The 17,510-nt window shown below is 39.4% G+C and overlaps 1 protein-coding gene across 1 annotated transcript; it reads left to right on the top strand.

Moving 5' to 3' along the window:
• The first annotated feature begins 10,310 nt into the window (after window positions 1–10,310).
• Window positions 10,311–15,277, top strand: nrsn1 (neurensin 1). Its single transcript, XM_040118624.1, has 6 exons — window positions 10,311–10,357; window positions 13,614–13,732; window positions 13,960–14,052; window positions 14,212–14,330; window positions 14,769–14,956; window positions 15,145–15,277. Exons 2-6 carry the CDS (start codon window positions 13,634–13,636, stop codon window positions 15,246–15,248), a joined length of 603 nt encoding a protein of 200 aa, XP_039974558.1. The 5' UTR covers window positions 10,311–10,357; window positions 13,614–13,633; the 3' UTR covers window positions 15,249–15,277.
• Window positions 15,278–17,510: the final 2,233 nt, after the last annotated feature.

Here is a 17,510-nt window from a genome sequence, read left to right as displayed (position 1 = left end):
TGGAAGTTAATACAGTCCACCTGGAAATGATGGCATCCTGGCATCCACCGCTAGCGATGGTGTCGGCATCTTTCTTCGCCTTGGATTTGACAGGTACCCATAAACCACCCTAATTCACTAATTAGATTGCATACAATAATTACTAGATTAAAACAATGAATCACTAATTATCTTGGCTTGTGTTCACTTAAGCGTCTTCTCTCTCTATTTATGTCAGTCTTGGGAAGCCCATTAAATGTTGCCTGAGAGGGAACAACATATGAATACCTGTTCAACAAAGCCAAGTAGTGTCCAATAAGCAGGGTCATCAGGATGATATGCACTGACCCATTCAGACAGACTGTAAACTTTGTTTTAAGACATGATACATTACTGATCCACTCTGGGAGAGGTCTTATTACAATTTTAAAATATTTCAAAATAGGCACGAATTTTGATGTGTCGACTGTGACGGTTTGACTTATAGCTCCTACAAACCTCCCTTATAGGTGTTCTGAATGTTATACAAAGCATGTTTTGTGTCAAATATTATGCAAAATCCTTGGCAAATTTGTGTGAAAGGGTTCCATAAATATCAGAGCTTTGAGATCTGACAGCCCATAGACAATGTAATTTCGTATCACATGGCTGTGGGTTTATCTTCCATTCTTGTGACCAATCAATTTGACATGCATCCTGCTATCTCTGAGACTTGACCTAGTAACACATTTAGAACATAATCTAACTAGTACTTTTCATGTAAGGACATGTCTAGGCAGAGAAAAACTGTCACTGCTGTGTTGACATGTGTGTAGTGTGACCGATCAGCTGCTGCCACACTGGCAAGTCTGATTCAAATAAACTGTTTCATTCGCAGTGACACATGTTCATGTGACTTTGGCGTGCCGTGGTTAGGTGTATCCAATCACCGCTCTCCTCTGATGACTGGAAGAATACATAACAAAGTATAAATCCGTGTATATATGTACCCACATGCTGTGAAATCCACGACACATCTGCAAGCACAGACATGCACCCGGGCACATGCATGTTCACTGACATGCACAAGCAAACACGCACACACGCACACACACGCACACACACACACACACACACACACACACACACACACACACACACACACACACACACACACACACACAGAGACACTAACACACACAGACACACACACACACACAGAGACACTAACACACACAGACACACATACACACATTAGAGATTTCAAAGCCCTTCTACTGTTTAAATGCCCCGGGGGCTAAGGTGAATAAAGCTCGATTAACTCCATCTTTCTCTCTCCTTCTCTCTACACTTTTCATAATTTTCTCCCTCACTTTCTTTGTTTATTTCCTTCCTTCGCTCTTTCTTTCTTCCTCTCTCCTCCTCCTTCTTTTCTTCATTGTCCCTGCCTTCTATCCATCTAACTCTCCTTCTCAGCCCCCTCTCTAAAGTCTCCCCTGCAGCCATTTTTGGGACTCTACAGGGAGGGAAGCAATCTTAGATTTTTTTTACCTCCAATTTCCAATTTGAGGGACCCCTGCTGCTGGAGGCGAATCTTCAGAGGGCCTGATGTGAGTCGTCCTGTTAAATTAAAGTCTGTAAAAAATGGCAAAATATTTCGATGGCTCCCCATGTTTCTAAATAGAGCAACAAAACCAGACCACCATCAATGTTCTGTACACAGAGCAGTATGCATCACTTACCGTCATGGTTTCTAGGGCTCTACGACTCAGGGCCCATTACTGTCGAGTTCCCAGAAATGGGCCCAGTGCTAAAAAGTCACGAAAAACCCTGATTTGAATGTTAACTGAAGAGCCCTAATGTGACAAGTAAATCCCTTAAATAGGGATGTTAGGGGTGTAAAAGTTAAAGTCTGCTCTTTGTGTATGTGTTAAATGCCTTTTGTGTAACATTATTTGTTGCATAATGTGTCTAGGACATATACTGTATATCTTCAGCCAAGCCAGTTCTGCCAACAGACGTTCAACAGTTACAGTGGGTAGCATTCACAGTACAATGAAAGCTCTCTTGATCTTTGTGTTACTACTAATCTGACCCCCTGCAAAATAAAACTCCATCTATTCCCAAAATGTCCTTTGATACTCCATTACCACTGAAAAGAATACAGTCTGCCTTGTGGTCCCCATATGTCCGCTCTCAAATCCTCATACAAAAGAGTCACGTACTCACTATTTCTTTATTTTTTCTCTTGATCTCACAGACACACAAACTGTCTCCTTCTCTGAAAAACACACTCCCTCCATTCCACTCTCCCATACACACACTGTACTCGTGCATTCACACTCAGTCAGCACACACTCCTCTATTCCCAGTATAAAGCCTGGAGACAGGTGTTGGATTAGCTTTCTGGAAGAAAAGAGCTCAGCTCCTTTGATAGGAGTTGAGCTGGCCTGGAGAGCAGGGAGGCAGGTGCACCACGAGAAGAGAGAAGGGGAGAGAGGCATGTGTGTGTGTGTCAGAGGATGCAGCCCAGTCATCCCGTCTATTGAGAGGAAAAGAGGGGGCTTCTGGCAGAGCAGGTTTCTGTAATTGGAGAGCTTGGCATGGCCAGAAGTGAAGCGTGGTTGGCTGTTGCCACGTGGTGACAGTTGCTCGCCAGCCGGCCTGTCTGTACACATGTACATACACACTTTCATGTACACAGAAACACAATTACACACTCAGGCAGACGTTTAAATTATTGAGTGTCTTCCACTGACTAGCATTTGTTCTAATCCGTTCCTGATTCATCCCTCAACAAATATTGTCTTTATCATAACCTAGACTGTGATTCTCAACTTCATCTCTGTAATTAAACACAACCTTTTTTGTCATGAAATTTAACACCAGGGGATTTTTTCAATCGGGACATTTCAACTGCACAACATAATTAATACTTACATTACAGACTCACATGCTATACAAACACTCAAGCTGCCAGTTTGTAACCACGGTAACAGAGAGTGCAAAGGAGGCCTCTTCCAGAAGCTTTTGTTCTTAAGGACAGCCCTTGGAGATTGTCTGCCATATCACCAAGGGACTCTCTCTCCCTCTCTCTCTCTCTCTCTCTCTCTCTTTCTCTCTATTTCGCACAGAGAGAGAGAGACAGAGGGGGGGGCAGGCACCTCTAATCCTCCAATTTGAGGCTTTTTCATTTAAATGGCCAATTACAGAGACACAGGGAGAAAGAGAAAGGAAGAGAAGTAGAAAGAACTGAACGGCAGATGGAACTACAGAATACAAAAAGAGCAGTACTGTAGATGGAGAGGTACTGCAGTGTTTGTCATGTTTAAAATCCAACCTCACCCTAACCCCACTGTGAGGGGCAGGTGCAAGGTGGCATGTAGCAGCTCGGGTTCAAGTTAAGTTTAATTTCACATTGAAGGACTCTTCTACAAAGACTTCATACAGTGTATATATTCGGAAACTAGATGTGTTTATGAAGCTTTTAAGCTGGGACTGTTTGCAGTTGAGGGTCTTTCTTTTTTTTTGTGGTTGAAAACAAAAGAAGCTTGGACGCCAGTAAGGACAAAACATACTGCAAACATACTATTGGCAATCAAAAATCTTAAATTTTGAGAAAATACTGCCTTCTTATAGATTCTGTAGTTATAGGCATCAATTGACAGATCCCCAGATTCTGACCTTACTAATACACCAAAGTCCTTCCAAATCCTAACCATGTCTCATTTAACGTGAACATATCTAGCTTCTTTCCCTAAAGCCTGACATTCTTCAGATCACTTCAGATCACCTTATGCTCACCTAAATGGCTTGAAACACAGAATAGGAAGAGGTGTGTGTGTGTGTGAGAGAGAGAGTCTGTGGGGTGTGATCTAGCATGATTAATTGCTTTTAAGTATGTCTCTCATAAGTGATGTTGTGCTTGGAGAGCAAAGCAGAGACTATTACAGCTCTGACCCATACATCAACCCCCATAGACCGGTGACTGATGACCGCTCGGCACAAATGTTTGAAATTGCACAATTAAAATATGGGGGTAGCAGAGGATCATGGAGGAACAACAGGCTATAGCCCCAGAAACTGTGTATGTGTGTGTGTTTATGTATGTGTGGTCAAGCCTGTAGGTAAAGACTCGTCACAAAGCTTAAACAAATCACTTGACATTATTTATGTTTGATGTTTGATGTATGATTAATACCTGTACACTTACGCTTCTTTTTTTTCAAATAGAAACATTTACTTTCTATCAGGCTTACTTGTAACTAAAATTAGTAGACTAAAAAAGTAGTACTTAACATGGCTAAACAATTCCTTACCTAACTTCAACTAATCTCAACACTTGATGGCTGTGTACCCTGAAATAAATGCTGTGAGATAAATATTTTCTGGTTTCTTTATTCAGATATTTTCTTAACCTAATTACTTAATCATGCCTTCCACTTTCACTCCTGTTTTCTTAAAAAAAAAAAAAATCTATATTAATATAAAACTGGTCCTAGACAATTTTATAACAAAAATAGTTTTATTTGTATTGGAAGCCCAAATGTCTAACGCTGTTTTACCTCATAATAAAGAAAAATATTGCAAAATTACATTTTTGCCCATATAGCCCTACCCAAATATTTACATGACTGATCTGTTTAGAAATCTCGAACTGAGGCTTTACTAGCCTAACCTGATTCCCTGTATCCCCCCTGAAGCTTTTCAGTTTGTTAATAAATGATTGCAACAAACATAAGTGATGTGTTCTCATAACTAGATCTGCAGGAGCCCAAATAAAACAGAAAGCCTTTGGCCACAGTCTTATTATATGGATATCATTAGTGATGGCGGAAGCATGTGTTAGGATTCTAATTAAATTTGCACAAGAGTTATGTGTATGTTATTTTTCCTCATGTAACGTAAAAGAAAACGGGTCCTCTCACTTGCTTAAAGTACTCGGAATTATTGAGAAATTAGATCTCGGGTCCCAGATTTCCCATGTATCACTGGAAGGAGCTGAATAATAATTGTGTCATGCCAGTGCTCTGTGGTACGATGTCTCCATTATTCTTAAACAGGGCACATGGCAAAGATAAGGATGAATTTAAACCAATTAATTTCACCAAAGCTGACCTCTTATGTCAGTTTTTCAAAGTACACAATAGAGGTTCTAGGTTTCCTCACATGTACCACCATTCTTTGAGACTCTGTACATGTTGATACAGTTCAATGTCTGTACAATGATAACTTTGACAGCTTTGTCCTACAAAGAATAATCACTTCCATTGGAGCGACACTTTTTTTGCCCCCTCCGGTCAGTGGTTTATGAAATACAGCATGGCCCAAGTGGAAAGTCCGAGCTTCCACCTCGGGTGTGGCGGAATGACTGAGGAATCAATAGGATGAAGAATCGACAGAAACACAGAGGCTAAGATTCCTGAGATGGATAGATCTGTTGTCCCTCCCTCTCATCTATCATACAATATAACAGCTTCTTTTTTTTTTTTTTGGGGGGGGGCGCTTAAGCAAGACAGCCAAAATCACGTCTAGAGGTGCAAAATTTCATAAACCTTTTGTCTCATTTGAGAAATTCCTTTTATAACAGTTAACTGTCACTGTCTTCACGTCTTTCATTCTCATTATAATGTTAAAGTAAATAAATAACGTGAAATAAAAATTTCAAAACGCTATTGCACAAGCCTTGACCTTAAGGACTAAGGCTCCACTTATTGTCTGAGCTGATCTTATTAACACTCCTTGCACAGAATGTTCTACAAGTTGGGTTGAGTTTTGTAAGTTACACCTGCATTTTGAAGCTATTTTATGTATTAACACCACACTCTTTTTTAAAATTGACTGCAAACAGTGCAGAAAATGGAATAGTCCTGAAATTCCTGAATTACACATTTGTGATACATATGGGGCAAAGTATAGATAATACAGAATGATGATCTGCACGGCATGTGTTTACTGTTGATGTAGAACCCATTATGTCCAGTAGATGTCACCCTTGTTAGCGGGAAGTCATTACTGACTCCAGTGCTGGTGTTTACAGTGGTACGCAAATAGCAAATAATGTGCTGTGTTGAGCTCCTTGAATGATTTATCAGTTAATCTAATTTATGGCAGCATCACTGCTGGCATAATACCGTGCCTATTGAGTCCATTATCAGAGAACACAAAATCTTAAGAAGATACTTCTCAGTGAATTGGGGAGAAAATGTAAGCAATTTTACAAACAGATCTGTTTAAATAATTAAAAATATCAGTGTAATATTAAGAATTTTAAGATCAATACCACTTCAACGTACTGTTTTATGAAATTAATGGTTTGTGGCAAAATATGATGTTTTAAATGCTTCACTAGCAGGGTTTCATACCACAATCTGCCAAGGTAGCTTGAGCCTGTACACTTTTATGATCATGGATTCGGTGGGTGTTTGTAGTAATTGTTTTTATTCTCTGATGGACCGAATCTCAGGGAGAAGGCTTAATAATACGTTTTAACTTAGACACACACATAGTTAAAGGAACCATGCCCATACGTAATCCAAATAGTAGCCTACAGCAAACAATAAAAGAAAATTAATGACAACAGACTTGGATTAAACCCATACCTTATTCCAAGACAGTAATGAAAAAAATTCTATCACAGATGCATATGGAAACCAAGGTTATGCTTCTTTTTAGTCATGATTAAATAGACATAAAGCTGTACTTTATAAAAATACATATTCAGGGAGAGGGCAGATGGCACTGTGAGACATGAGACCACAGACATTTTTGCGGATTAGTTTGCAAAATAATTTTTATTCCCGTCATTAGCTATCAGGTTTGCCGCTTACCTACAGTATCACCATTAACCTGAATCAGAGGGAACAGTGAACACTTAGTTACTTAGGTCAAAGTTATAGTCATTTCTGCCTGGTTGCTTTGCTACCTCTACTATACAGATTTGTATCACTTTAGAATAAAGTAAGAATCCTGCCAGGAATTTAGCTAATTATGTAGCATGGGAGAGCAAACTGTGAGCCAAACACATTCACGCGTACACACGGGGTGTAAGTGTGGCATAAAATTAGTATAAATGCTCTATTGTTTCTTTGCTCTATGACTAATAATCTCTCCCGATCCCCCCAACCCCATCTCTCTCTTTCTCTCTAATGAGCTATGGTCTCTTATCAGTCATTACAGGAAGCTTGATTATCCAACTGGCATTCTGCACACGCTAACAGAGAACTTCCTGAAGGTGACCTTTTCACGTTGCCATAGAAACCACCTCTCTCTGCTCGGAGATGCTCTGCTTGTACACAGAGTGAGAGCGAAAAAAGAGAGAGAGAGATTACATTTTCTTCCAAACAAAAGTGCATTAGTATGCTGCAGTGCGATGGCACATTCACAATTTCATCAAAAATCATTTTGTGATGTGGAAGTACAGAGATTGTAGTTAAACAATAATAAATAGACATGAACCCACCTATTATTAAACATAGGGCATTCACAGGCTTCCATTTCTTGTACTTAATTGCATCTAATATTTCTTAAAAATAGGACAGTGAAGGTCCATTTTTTTCTCTCTGGCCTCTGCCCTGAAGGCAGTTCTCACAAACAAAGTCACTAATGTTTGAGGTAATTTAAACCCATGCCCTTAATCTACATGAAGAATTGGGCTTCCAGTAGTGCTTTACAACATATAATTAATGACCACTGGTGCACTTAAGAAACTTATTTACACTAAATAGTCTGGTGCTGAACATTAATTTTACTATAGAGTGTTTGTCTACATTTTTTACTTTCCTTTTTTTTTCTTAATATGTAAATTTGGCACCAAACAAGCAACAACAACAGCTGTGAATGTAAGATGCAAAGGCCTCAGTGAAAAAAACATTTTCAGTTGTATTTGTATGTGATATGTGCGTGCTATACTTTTTTTGTGATTTAACACAGGAATGCATGCAATGTGTCTACAATTGTTAGTTAAAAGAATGCTGTGAGAGGTATTCTTGGCTGTCTAAAAATACGCTACAAAACCACTCAAGAAACAATAAGACACAAGAGCTCTGAAATATGTTACAGGTTCATGTCTCAAATAGGCCTATTTTGATTTAACACCTGAATATATCATCATCTGCATGTGGCTCATAGGCAGTACAATAAATATGTACATCCCACTCAAGTAATTGCAAGTAGGGTGAGATGCAGGGTCATTGTACACTCACCAATGACATTAGTCTAACTTTATTATAATACAGGGGTCTGGGCTTATCATAAGTCATGGAAAGGTCAAAGTCGTCATATGTTATTTAGAAAATATAACAAATGAAAAAAATGAATTATACACTTACAGTAAATTCAGTTTCCCTCATTTAACCTTACACCTCAAAAAGCAACTTATTGAAGACCCATGACTGCAAACTCTCATACTCATTACTAATATACACAAAATATATAATAATGTAACTTAGAGATATATCATTTTCATTTAATCTCAAGTACCTAATAAACAAATTTACAAAGCAACACAACATGTTGCTGCACCTGTCCTCATGCAGGTGAAATTAAATGCTCATTTGGAGCACAAAGGAACAAAACCTCTCCTTTGAGACATAGCAGCATCTCACCTCAGGAGTGTCCCTGAGATCACTGTCATGGCGACAGCTCTCTCTGTCTTCCCTTTCCTGCTAATGTTTTTTGCATACTAACCACTCCCGATTTGCCTGCCAAGGCAGACCTACCTGCCATTTCACACCTGCTCACCAGCTGTCAGTCCTGAGTGTCTTGCCTCAGCATTTATATATACAATAATATTAACCTCTACTATATACATATATACATATATATTCTACCTAGACTGACCAAGTAAAGATGAACTTTACCAGTCTGTTCTGCTTCCTAAATCTATTTATCTATTTTGGGGTTGCATATCTCTCATCCTGGAATATTTCCTCTCTCTTAACAGCCACTGAAAATTAATAAATGTTGACTGATGTTGCCTCAGTGCAAGTGGGACTCACTTATTTTAGCTGTCACACACATTGTCACAACCTCAGAGCGGGGAATAGTGATGGGACTGGTAATGAATCCCAGCCCTATTGAAGTGGCTTAAATTCAAAAGACAGAGTCAAAAGAAGCCAATATGTTCCTGAAGATATTATCAAACAATTTCTAAAACTGAACTGCTTATAGTGAATTCCAGGTATTCCTTTGGGCAGTATAGAGTGATAAATTCCTGCCTTACCTTACGGCCAGCGCTACTCTATGTGGGTAGAGGATTTTTTTCTTGAAATATTAAATTATTTGACAGTTGCAAACTAATGCACAATGCATCAAAACCCTGCTGGCTTGCCACTATCAATGTAAAGAAGTAACTAATTTTGTTAACATGTGGTGCTGCAGTTCCTACATTTTTTTTTTTTTTTTTAAAGATTTTTAAAAACCGTGAAAAGTCTCTTTCAGTCTGAGGTGATGACTTGATGAATAAATCATGAAAACGACTTTGACTGAGCAGCAAACGCGTTCCCTTTCCTTTCTGAACAGTGTTCACATTTGAGTTGTGATGTGGTTTGTTTCTTTAGGTCATACCTTCTTCAAGAGGAGCACTGAGATGGTGACTAACACTGTCTTCAACAGTGTGCGTCACTGACAGTGCTAAAAATAGAGTGTCGTGGAATGCTACTGGAATTCTGGAAAATGGTGTGTGTGTGTGTGTGAGAGAGAGAGAGAGAAAGAGAGAGAGAGAACACATGTATGTGTGTATGTTTTGCACTATTGTGTACCTGCTGTGGACTTGGACGTATGGCCGTGTTTCTCCTCTGACTTTGTTCACTGCAGGTCTTCATTTGTGTTTCTGTAGGTGGTATGGCATCGCACTGAGGCTGGCTTTATGTACACTTCACTGTATTTTCAGCCGGTGACTGTGCCATTTCATATTTACGTTTTTTTGCAGCATGTGGGTTTAGTTGAATGCATATCTGTGTGTACACGTGTGCACATATTGGTACACAATGCATGTTTTAGTTTGGGGACCGGAGTGCCCTCTGTTCCTATAGAAACATGTACGACTTAATTGTCCATCTATCTATCTATATATCTGTCTATCTATCTATACTATTTTATCCATACGTGAATTCATTCAGCCGTTAATCCGTCAGTGACTGTTGAATCTTGAATGAATATCCTCCTGTTCAGCTAGTACTTCCATCCTTCCTGCCTGGTTATTTATATCCGCCATTGAATCATAATATATTGTCATGGATGTGACGCTTGCGCAGTAGACAGCGTGAAAATCTGAATCATCGAAGGAAGGAGAGAGAGAGAGAGAGAGAGAGAGAGAGAGAGAGAGGTGACCGTAGAGTGATGGGACCCGGCTGAGGGAACAGCAGCGAGCGATCACTCTCCGGGCTGGTTATGACAGGTAAATGGCGATTTGAATGATTTTCTTTTTAATATTTCGGACCCTATGGCGGCTGCTTTTGGCTGTTGCTCCTGTAAATAACTTGCCAGAGATTCCCATTTCCTGCAACGATTCTCACAACGGTGTCATCCGTGCACACGGTATCAGCTTGCACATCTGGAAGTAGCTTCCATGTAGGGAATAATGTCGAACAAACCTTTGTTGTAAACTTTTTTCCACCTGTTTTATCACCTTTTACCAAATTCGATAATGTCTATAGTAATTTATAAGCGTCTCGGGCGTCGGCATCATAATCAAATAAAAATAAAACTTTACCATAACACTTGGACCTGTAGGTGTCTTTTTTTTTCCCAGATACTGAATTATTTCCAGGTGGTCAGGACGTCAGTCGACCTGGTTTAGTCAAAAGGCTCTAATACAAAGTCCACCTCTCTGAGTTCAATTGGAAAAACGTGCTGGGTGTCCGTCGGCGTCTCGTGGGGGGTTGGGAGGACGAACGGATGAAATCTGTCTCCAGACTGGCGTCACATGTTACGTCTGTGTGTTTTCCTGCGGGGATGAGAGCCGGATGGCAATAATGGCGTTCAGCACCGCGGCCAGCTCCCGGCTGTAGGCAGGGTTAGTGCACCTTCTGAGCGTTGACATGTCCATCTCGATGCCTGTGTCGACGTATTCCGGGTCTTATTTTTCGAAACCTAGTTTTTATTTGGGCCAAGCCAGATCGAGGTTTGTGTAGTTGGTTGGATTTGGGAGGTTTGGTTTCATTTCAGTTACAGCTGGTCTTGGGTGTTGTGGGCTGGGGGGGGAAAATGTCAAAATACAAGAGGATGTGACCGGCTAAGAACGAAAATGACCTTACAAGAATCAGGCGGTACATCTGTCAGCTGTTAGCTTATCTGAAATTAGTATTTCACGATTTTCACAGCTCGTTTTGGTAATGATGTTTTGATCTAGCCACAGCTGATTCTTATTCAGTCAAGCAAATACCCCTGTGTGTACGTCGGGTTTAACCCTTTAGGTGGGTTGCATGGCTGTGTCCTGGGCCTCCTAAGGTCAAGGGCAGGAATCAATTCAGTGCAAACCAAAGTCAGTTAATTGTTGTTTGACAAACCTGCAATTGTAAATTCAATTCTTATAATGAAAAAAAGTAGCCAGTTTTAAGAGATTAGGCCTCGATGGAGATCATCAATCTCTCATAATTCCATATTTTAATTTTTGATTATATGGCTGGATGATGAATATTTAAACTTTCTGGGATATATGCAGATATGGGCACAGAGAGACTTCACAACATCTGGGAGGAGCCAGATGTTCATGAGAGTTGTCAGCAGGTACAAATTAAACAGTAATAGGATTAACATGACGTACCAGGGAACATCATGTCTCATCTCAAGCGCAGCCTTTCACTGACTGAAAATATGTCATTTACCATAGTACCCTGTCTGAATTCATGTTTAGTCATTTCCAGAGGCGAGATGCTCTCCATCTCCTCATCTTTATAGCCTGAACATCTATAAGGACTTTCAGGCGGCAAAGACAGGGGGTGTATAATTCAACGACGACATACTGGCTGTGCCCTGCTGACATGAAAATTATAATCCCCGATGATTTTACCTTTGTGCTGATTGACATTTGATCAATCCAGTGAAATAGATCAGTCCTAAGAATTGGGGGTGTTGTATGTCAGACAGATGGCAAAGACCATCGGCAAAGCCTTTATAGATTAATTGATACTTGGGCCTACAAAGTACTGCCTCTCTTGCAACACACGAGTTGTGTAATGACATTAATGGCAATATGGTCTGGAGGTTCAAGATGTTCTTTTGTGTATAGGCTCCCTGAAATGTCCTCCCATGTGACACAAAACCCTTTTATGTAACATTATTACTGAACACCTTGCATCAGAGAATTGCACTAATACTGTTTAGTCTAATACTCACCTACATGCAATTGCATAACTAGTTTCCTGTTTAGTTTAATAGTGTTTTTAGATACAAGCCTGGAACAGGTGGTGTGTAACCGTTGCTACTTTATTTAACATTACATCACCCTCTACAGTAGATCTAGTTGATTTACATACCTACCCTGGTGAATCACAAAGACAATTAAGCCACTGGTTTTGTTTAAAGGGTATTTTGTTGTCCATTTGTCACATGTATCAGGAGAGCACAAAACTGCTGCTGTGGAACCATAATATATTATAAAATAATGTGTTACTGGGATGTATGTCTTGCCCCTTTACTTCTTTTAGCATTTCCAAGAAATATTGCCAACACTAGGATCAATATTTTATTCCCACTTCTTTTCCCCAGTCTATTTCTGTTGTGGTGAAACAGAAACAGCAGTTGAGATTTAGTGCTAGCTGCCATAAACTTGAAACATAGTTCTGTGTTTTTTTAGAGGCATTGAGCTGTGTAATGCATCTGGATTTTTGGTACTGAGGGAATTGTAAAAAACATTTCCAAGAGCAGATGTTTACTTGTCTTTTCATTTTTTTTTAATGAAGATGCAAGGGTTACTTTTAAAGAAAAAAAAACAAAGAGAACGGTAACAATTAAGTTTGGGTAAATGAGTTTCTACTGCAGGTTACTGACCCATCAAGGAATAGTTTTATGTTTACAGAACCTATAAATTACAATAGTTATTGCTGTTGTTATATTTGTTCTGTGATTGTAAATGGAAAAGCTGTTTTTATATGTCATGTAAAACAAAAAGCACGGTAAACCTTACACAGCATGTCTTTAATTTGCATCTTCTACGAAAACGTGCAAACTGCAATATACTAAATATATCGCCTAATTTCGGATGCACAGCACAAAAATAGGTTTTGATTTTTACATGGAACACAATATGAAAAGAGAAAAAAGAAGGTTAATTCTGTGTGTGTCAGCACTCTGTATTCAGCCAACACAATATTGAATCTAAAGAGGAGGATCGATGTAATGTTTCATGGTTTATTTCATAATTGCAGACAAGGAGAATGCATCATTAATCTCAATGTACTGATCCACCATTGCCTTCAGTACCATGTTACATAACTCCCTGGCACTGTGTGTGAGGGTACATGCTTGTGTGTATGAATGTTTAAATGTACAGTATATGTGTATGTACATGTTTTATGCAGACTTTGTCCGCAAATCGGGTAGGTGGCTTCTCAAAGCAAGTGTGCAGTCATGCATTCATGCCTGTGTGTGTGTGTGTGTGTGTGTGTGTGTGTGTGTGTGTGTGTGTGTGTGTGCACGTGTGTGTCCTCAAGCAGGTAGACAGATGTGAAGGATGACTTCATGCTCAGAGATCTGTGGGTCGGAGTATGGTGAGCAGGCTCAAGCCAGTGGGAACTACCAGCAGTATGGGGTCCGCTCCTACCTACACCAGGTACAACACAGACACACACACATATATACTCATACAAAAAAAAGTATAGGGCATCCTTCTACAAATATCAACAATTCTCTAACACAAACCCTTCATCTTCACAGTCTCATTTCGTAATCACTTGACTGTTTCTTTTTGAAACTTGGGGTTTTAGATCTTTATCTCTTGTGGTTTTCAGTTTCTGTATTTGAAATGTAATAAAAACGTCTCTTTGATCCCTTATCCAGTTTTATGAGGAGTGCACAGCTTCTATCTGGGAACGTGATGAAGATTTTCAGATTCAGAGATCGCCTAGCAGGTGGAGCTCTTTACTCTGGAAGGTGAGGTTAACCTTCAGATTGCTCAAACAAAACCACATCTTACCTGCTGTTATTATCACACTGCAATCGCAAGAGACTGCAAGCGATGATCTGATTTGGGTTCTGTGATACAGAACAACACAGTCTCTCTTTTATCCTGCAACCTCTTTTCTCGTCCAGGTCTGTCTCGCGTTTGGCGCCCTGATCTTGTTCACAGGCCTAATCGTTGTTTTGGTGGGTTATGCCACTCCGGCCAGGATCGAGGCATTTGGCGAGGATGATCTCCTTTTTGTTGACAGGTATAGGAACAATATTGTTGATTAAAAGTTTAATTTTAAAATGTATTCAATCGTCAGCTGTAATCTGTGCTGTAGTTGCATTCATTGGCCTCCAAGACTTGATCATCATGAAGAATATGGGGTTTTAGTGGGACATACAGTAGACTGTAGGTTCTATATAAGTGTAGCCATTATGAAAGTCTTTGATCACACACTGAATGAAAGCCGTTATTTCTGCCTAAACTAGAATGAAACTGGAGTAACTTTGCAAAGATTGTAAACCCAAACTCAGCACTCTAATCCTGGAAAGTATAGTAAAAAAAGGTGAAAAACAGTTTTCCACCAGGTTACTTTTTGGTTTCAGTGTTTAGATTTCTCAGGTTCACGGTTATTAGTTGCACAAAAATTGATGTTAGACTTCTAACTGAAGCTCTAAGCTACGGACTTTTTCTTGAACAGCCACGCTGTCAGTTTCAACCGCGCCCTGGATGTCTGTAAACTGACTGGTGCTGTGCTGTTCTGCGTGGGAGGAACTTCCATGGCTGTGGGCCTCCTGCTGTCTGCCTTTGCCAAAAGCTACTCCAAAGAAGAATTGTATCTGCAGCAGAAGTTTAAGGAGAGGCTGGCAGATCTGCACGCCACAGTTGGTAAGGTTTCATTCTGCTCTGTCTTATTATAACACAATATGGATTAAATGTTGAAATTTACATTTGCCAAACAGTAAGTAGAGTAAATGAAAGGTTTCTTTTTTTGTTTGTTGGCACTTTTTACTTCTATACTATACTCCTTGTGTTTTGTATGAGTGTCCCACATAGCAGAACTGCTTTTGTCATAGGTACCCCCATAATGAGAGCACCCACCCCCGGAGAGGGAAAGGTGCCAGTCACACTTTCCAAGGTCCAGAACATCCAGCCAGCAACCACAAAGTCAGAAACCTGACGGAAGTCCAGATGAGGGCATAAAGTGAAGAAGTGTGTACGAGGATTGATTAGAGAGCAGACCGCGTGTGAGTGCGTACACATGTGTGTATGTCGAAATACATGTGCATTTTCTCTTTTGAAAGGTCAGCTTACATGTCTGATAGTATTGGTTCTTCATCTTTATTTGCTGTGTTTGACATTGAGGGTTGTATAAGTGCAGGGTTGATATAGTTGAACAAAATTTAATTTTTTATTTGCTTTTGTTTTTTGCTTTTGTTTTTGAACATCACTTGTATGAAACCGACGTATTCACAAACCACGGAAACAAATCAAGAGAACACAGCTGCTGAACAACATCATCTTATTTTCCACAGAGCAATTTTCTGTCGAGAGGATTCACATTTTGCGAGAAAGAAGGGTGTTACTGCTGGAGGGTGTAAAGCAGCAGATGCAGTGTTGTTTGAAGTTATAGGTGATTGGGCCCCATTCACAGAAATGATCAAAAGAAGCTCTGAACACAACAACCATTATGCCTGCGTGGTGTCTAAAAGAACATCAGAGGATGTGTGTTTGTATAACAGAATACTTTGTGTGTACTGTGTGTACATGTATATGCAGCTCATCCCTACACTGACTGCCAGAGCTGTCAATCACAACCACACAACATGAATACGTGTGCTTTAGCTTGTGAATACTTCTTGTAAGTACTGTTTACATGCAACAACAAGCCAAGAGACAGTCTTGACAGTTCTTTTGCTAGAAGTTCACACATCATCCGAACAAATTAGACACAAACAAACAGGAACATACCTTAAGGGTACATTTCACACTGACATTTTTTCTTCTGTCTTGTAAGGCTCTGACCTTGTCTTCGTCAGTAAATCTTCAGACAGGATCGATAGACGAGACCAGACAGACTGACGAAAGGCACATTGAGCCAGACAGAACATTTAGAGCAGATACATAAATAAAGGCAGATAAATAAGGCATTCATCATGCCTTCTATCTTTGAAAAAAAATGTTGTTTTCCTAAATACTTCATTACCTATGCTCATCCTTTCTGTGTCTCCTTCTCTCCGTATGAGAAAAGGAGGCATGTAAACAAACACCTATCCAATGAAACATGCACATTTTTGCAATACTTTGAATGCAGATGTCGTCACTTACTAGTCATGAGTTGGTAAAAAATAAATAAATGTGCAGGTGCTGAGTGTCTAAATGGAGATACAAGGGTGCCGGGAGAGGGACAAACAACAGGACAGATATGTTGCATAACAGGGGGATGAAGAGAGCGTTTTCAGTTCTCCAGTGAGCTCACATTAGCTACATCGCGTTTGACAGCTCTCATTATTTTCAGTCTGTGAGGATTCATGGATGCTGAACAATATACAGTATGTGATACTGTAGAAATGGTGAAATGTTGCTTCATCAAAGATTTTTACAAGTTGCATTTTGACTTGCACACTATATGTGAAACAGCCGTTATATCAAGAAGGTTTTTTTTTTTTTTAATTCTATACAAGCTTGGCACAAGCTCAAGCTTACATACTGAAACTGTAACTTAGAAGCACAATAAGCTGTTAACGGTCATGTTTTGCTGCTTTTTAAAACTTTTTGTCTAAATGTATCATTAATATACAGTATTTTTAAATATTGTGACCATGCCACTTTAAATTGTTGTTTTTTTTTCTTTTTTTTTTATCTTTTGAATTAATTACACAGAGATACAACCTACTATGCTTGGTTAGAACAGGGTTACAGTGGTAGTTACTGTCCAAGTACCATCAAGCTACATGATTCCTACTGTGCATCAATGCAGCAAGTCCTTCCAAACAATGTATTCTCATCAAATCCATGCAGCAACAATACTGGATACTTACTGTATAAAATAACGAATTACTGTGCTGGTTATGTCCATGTAAGTTGACCTTTTAATATCATTCTCACAACCTGCTCTTTCCTCTTTATTGTCTCTCTTTTTTTACTTTAAAAAATTCTGCAATCTCATTTCAACACATTTGGTCTCAGATTCAACATAAACAAATAGCTATAACTAGGAAGAACAACATAGGAATAATTAAGACATTTTAAAGGAACTTTCTCAACCACTGTTAAGCTGCAAACCCTCAGTACAAGAAGAAAAAACAAGCTCCTATAAACAAATCCTCCAGTGTGGTCAGAACTTTAGTAAGTGGTCAATAAATGTGATGACTTATAGTTACATGCTGTGAATTGTGATTTTATTTTTATCCTTTAATTGACCAAAGTTGAGTTCTTCATT

Source organism: Xiphias gladius, chromosome 22, assembly GCF_016859285.1.
Source record: "Xiphias gladius isolate SHS-SW01 ecotype Sanya breed wild chromosome 22, ASM1685928v1, whole genome shotgun sequence".
Lineage (NCBI taxonomy): Eukaryota > Metazoa > Chordata > Actinopteri > Istiophoriformes > Xiphiidae > Xiphias > Xiphias gladius.
This window is presented reverse-complemented; position numbering and strand designations above follow the sequence as displayed.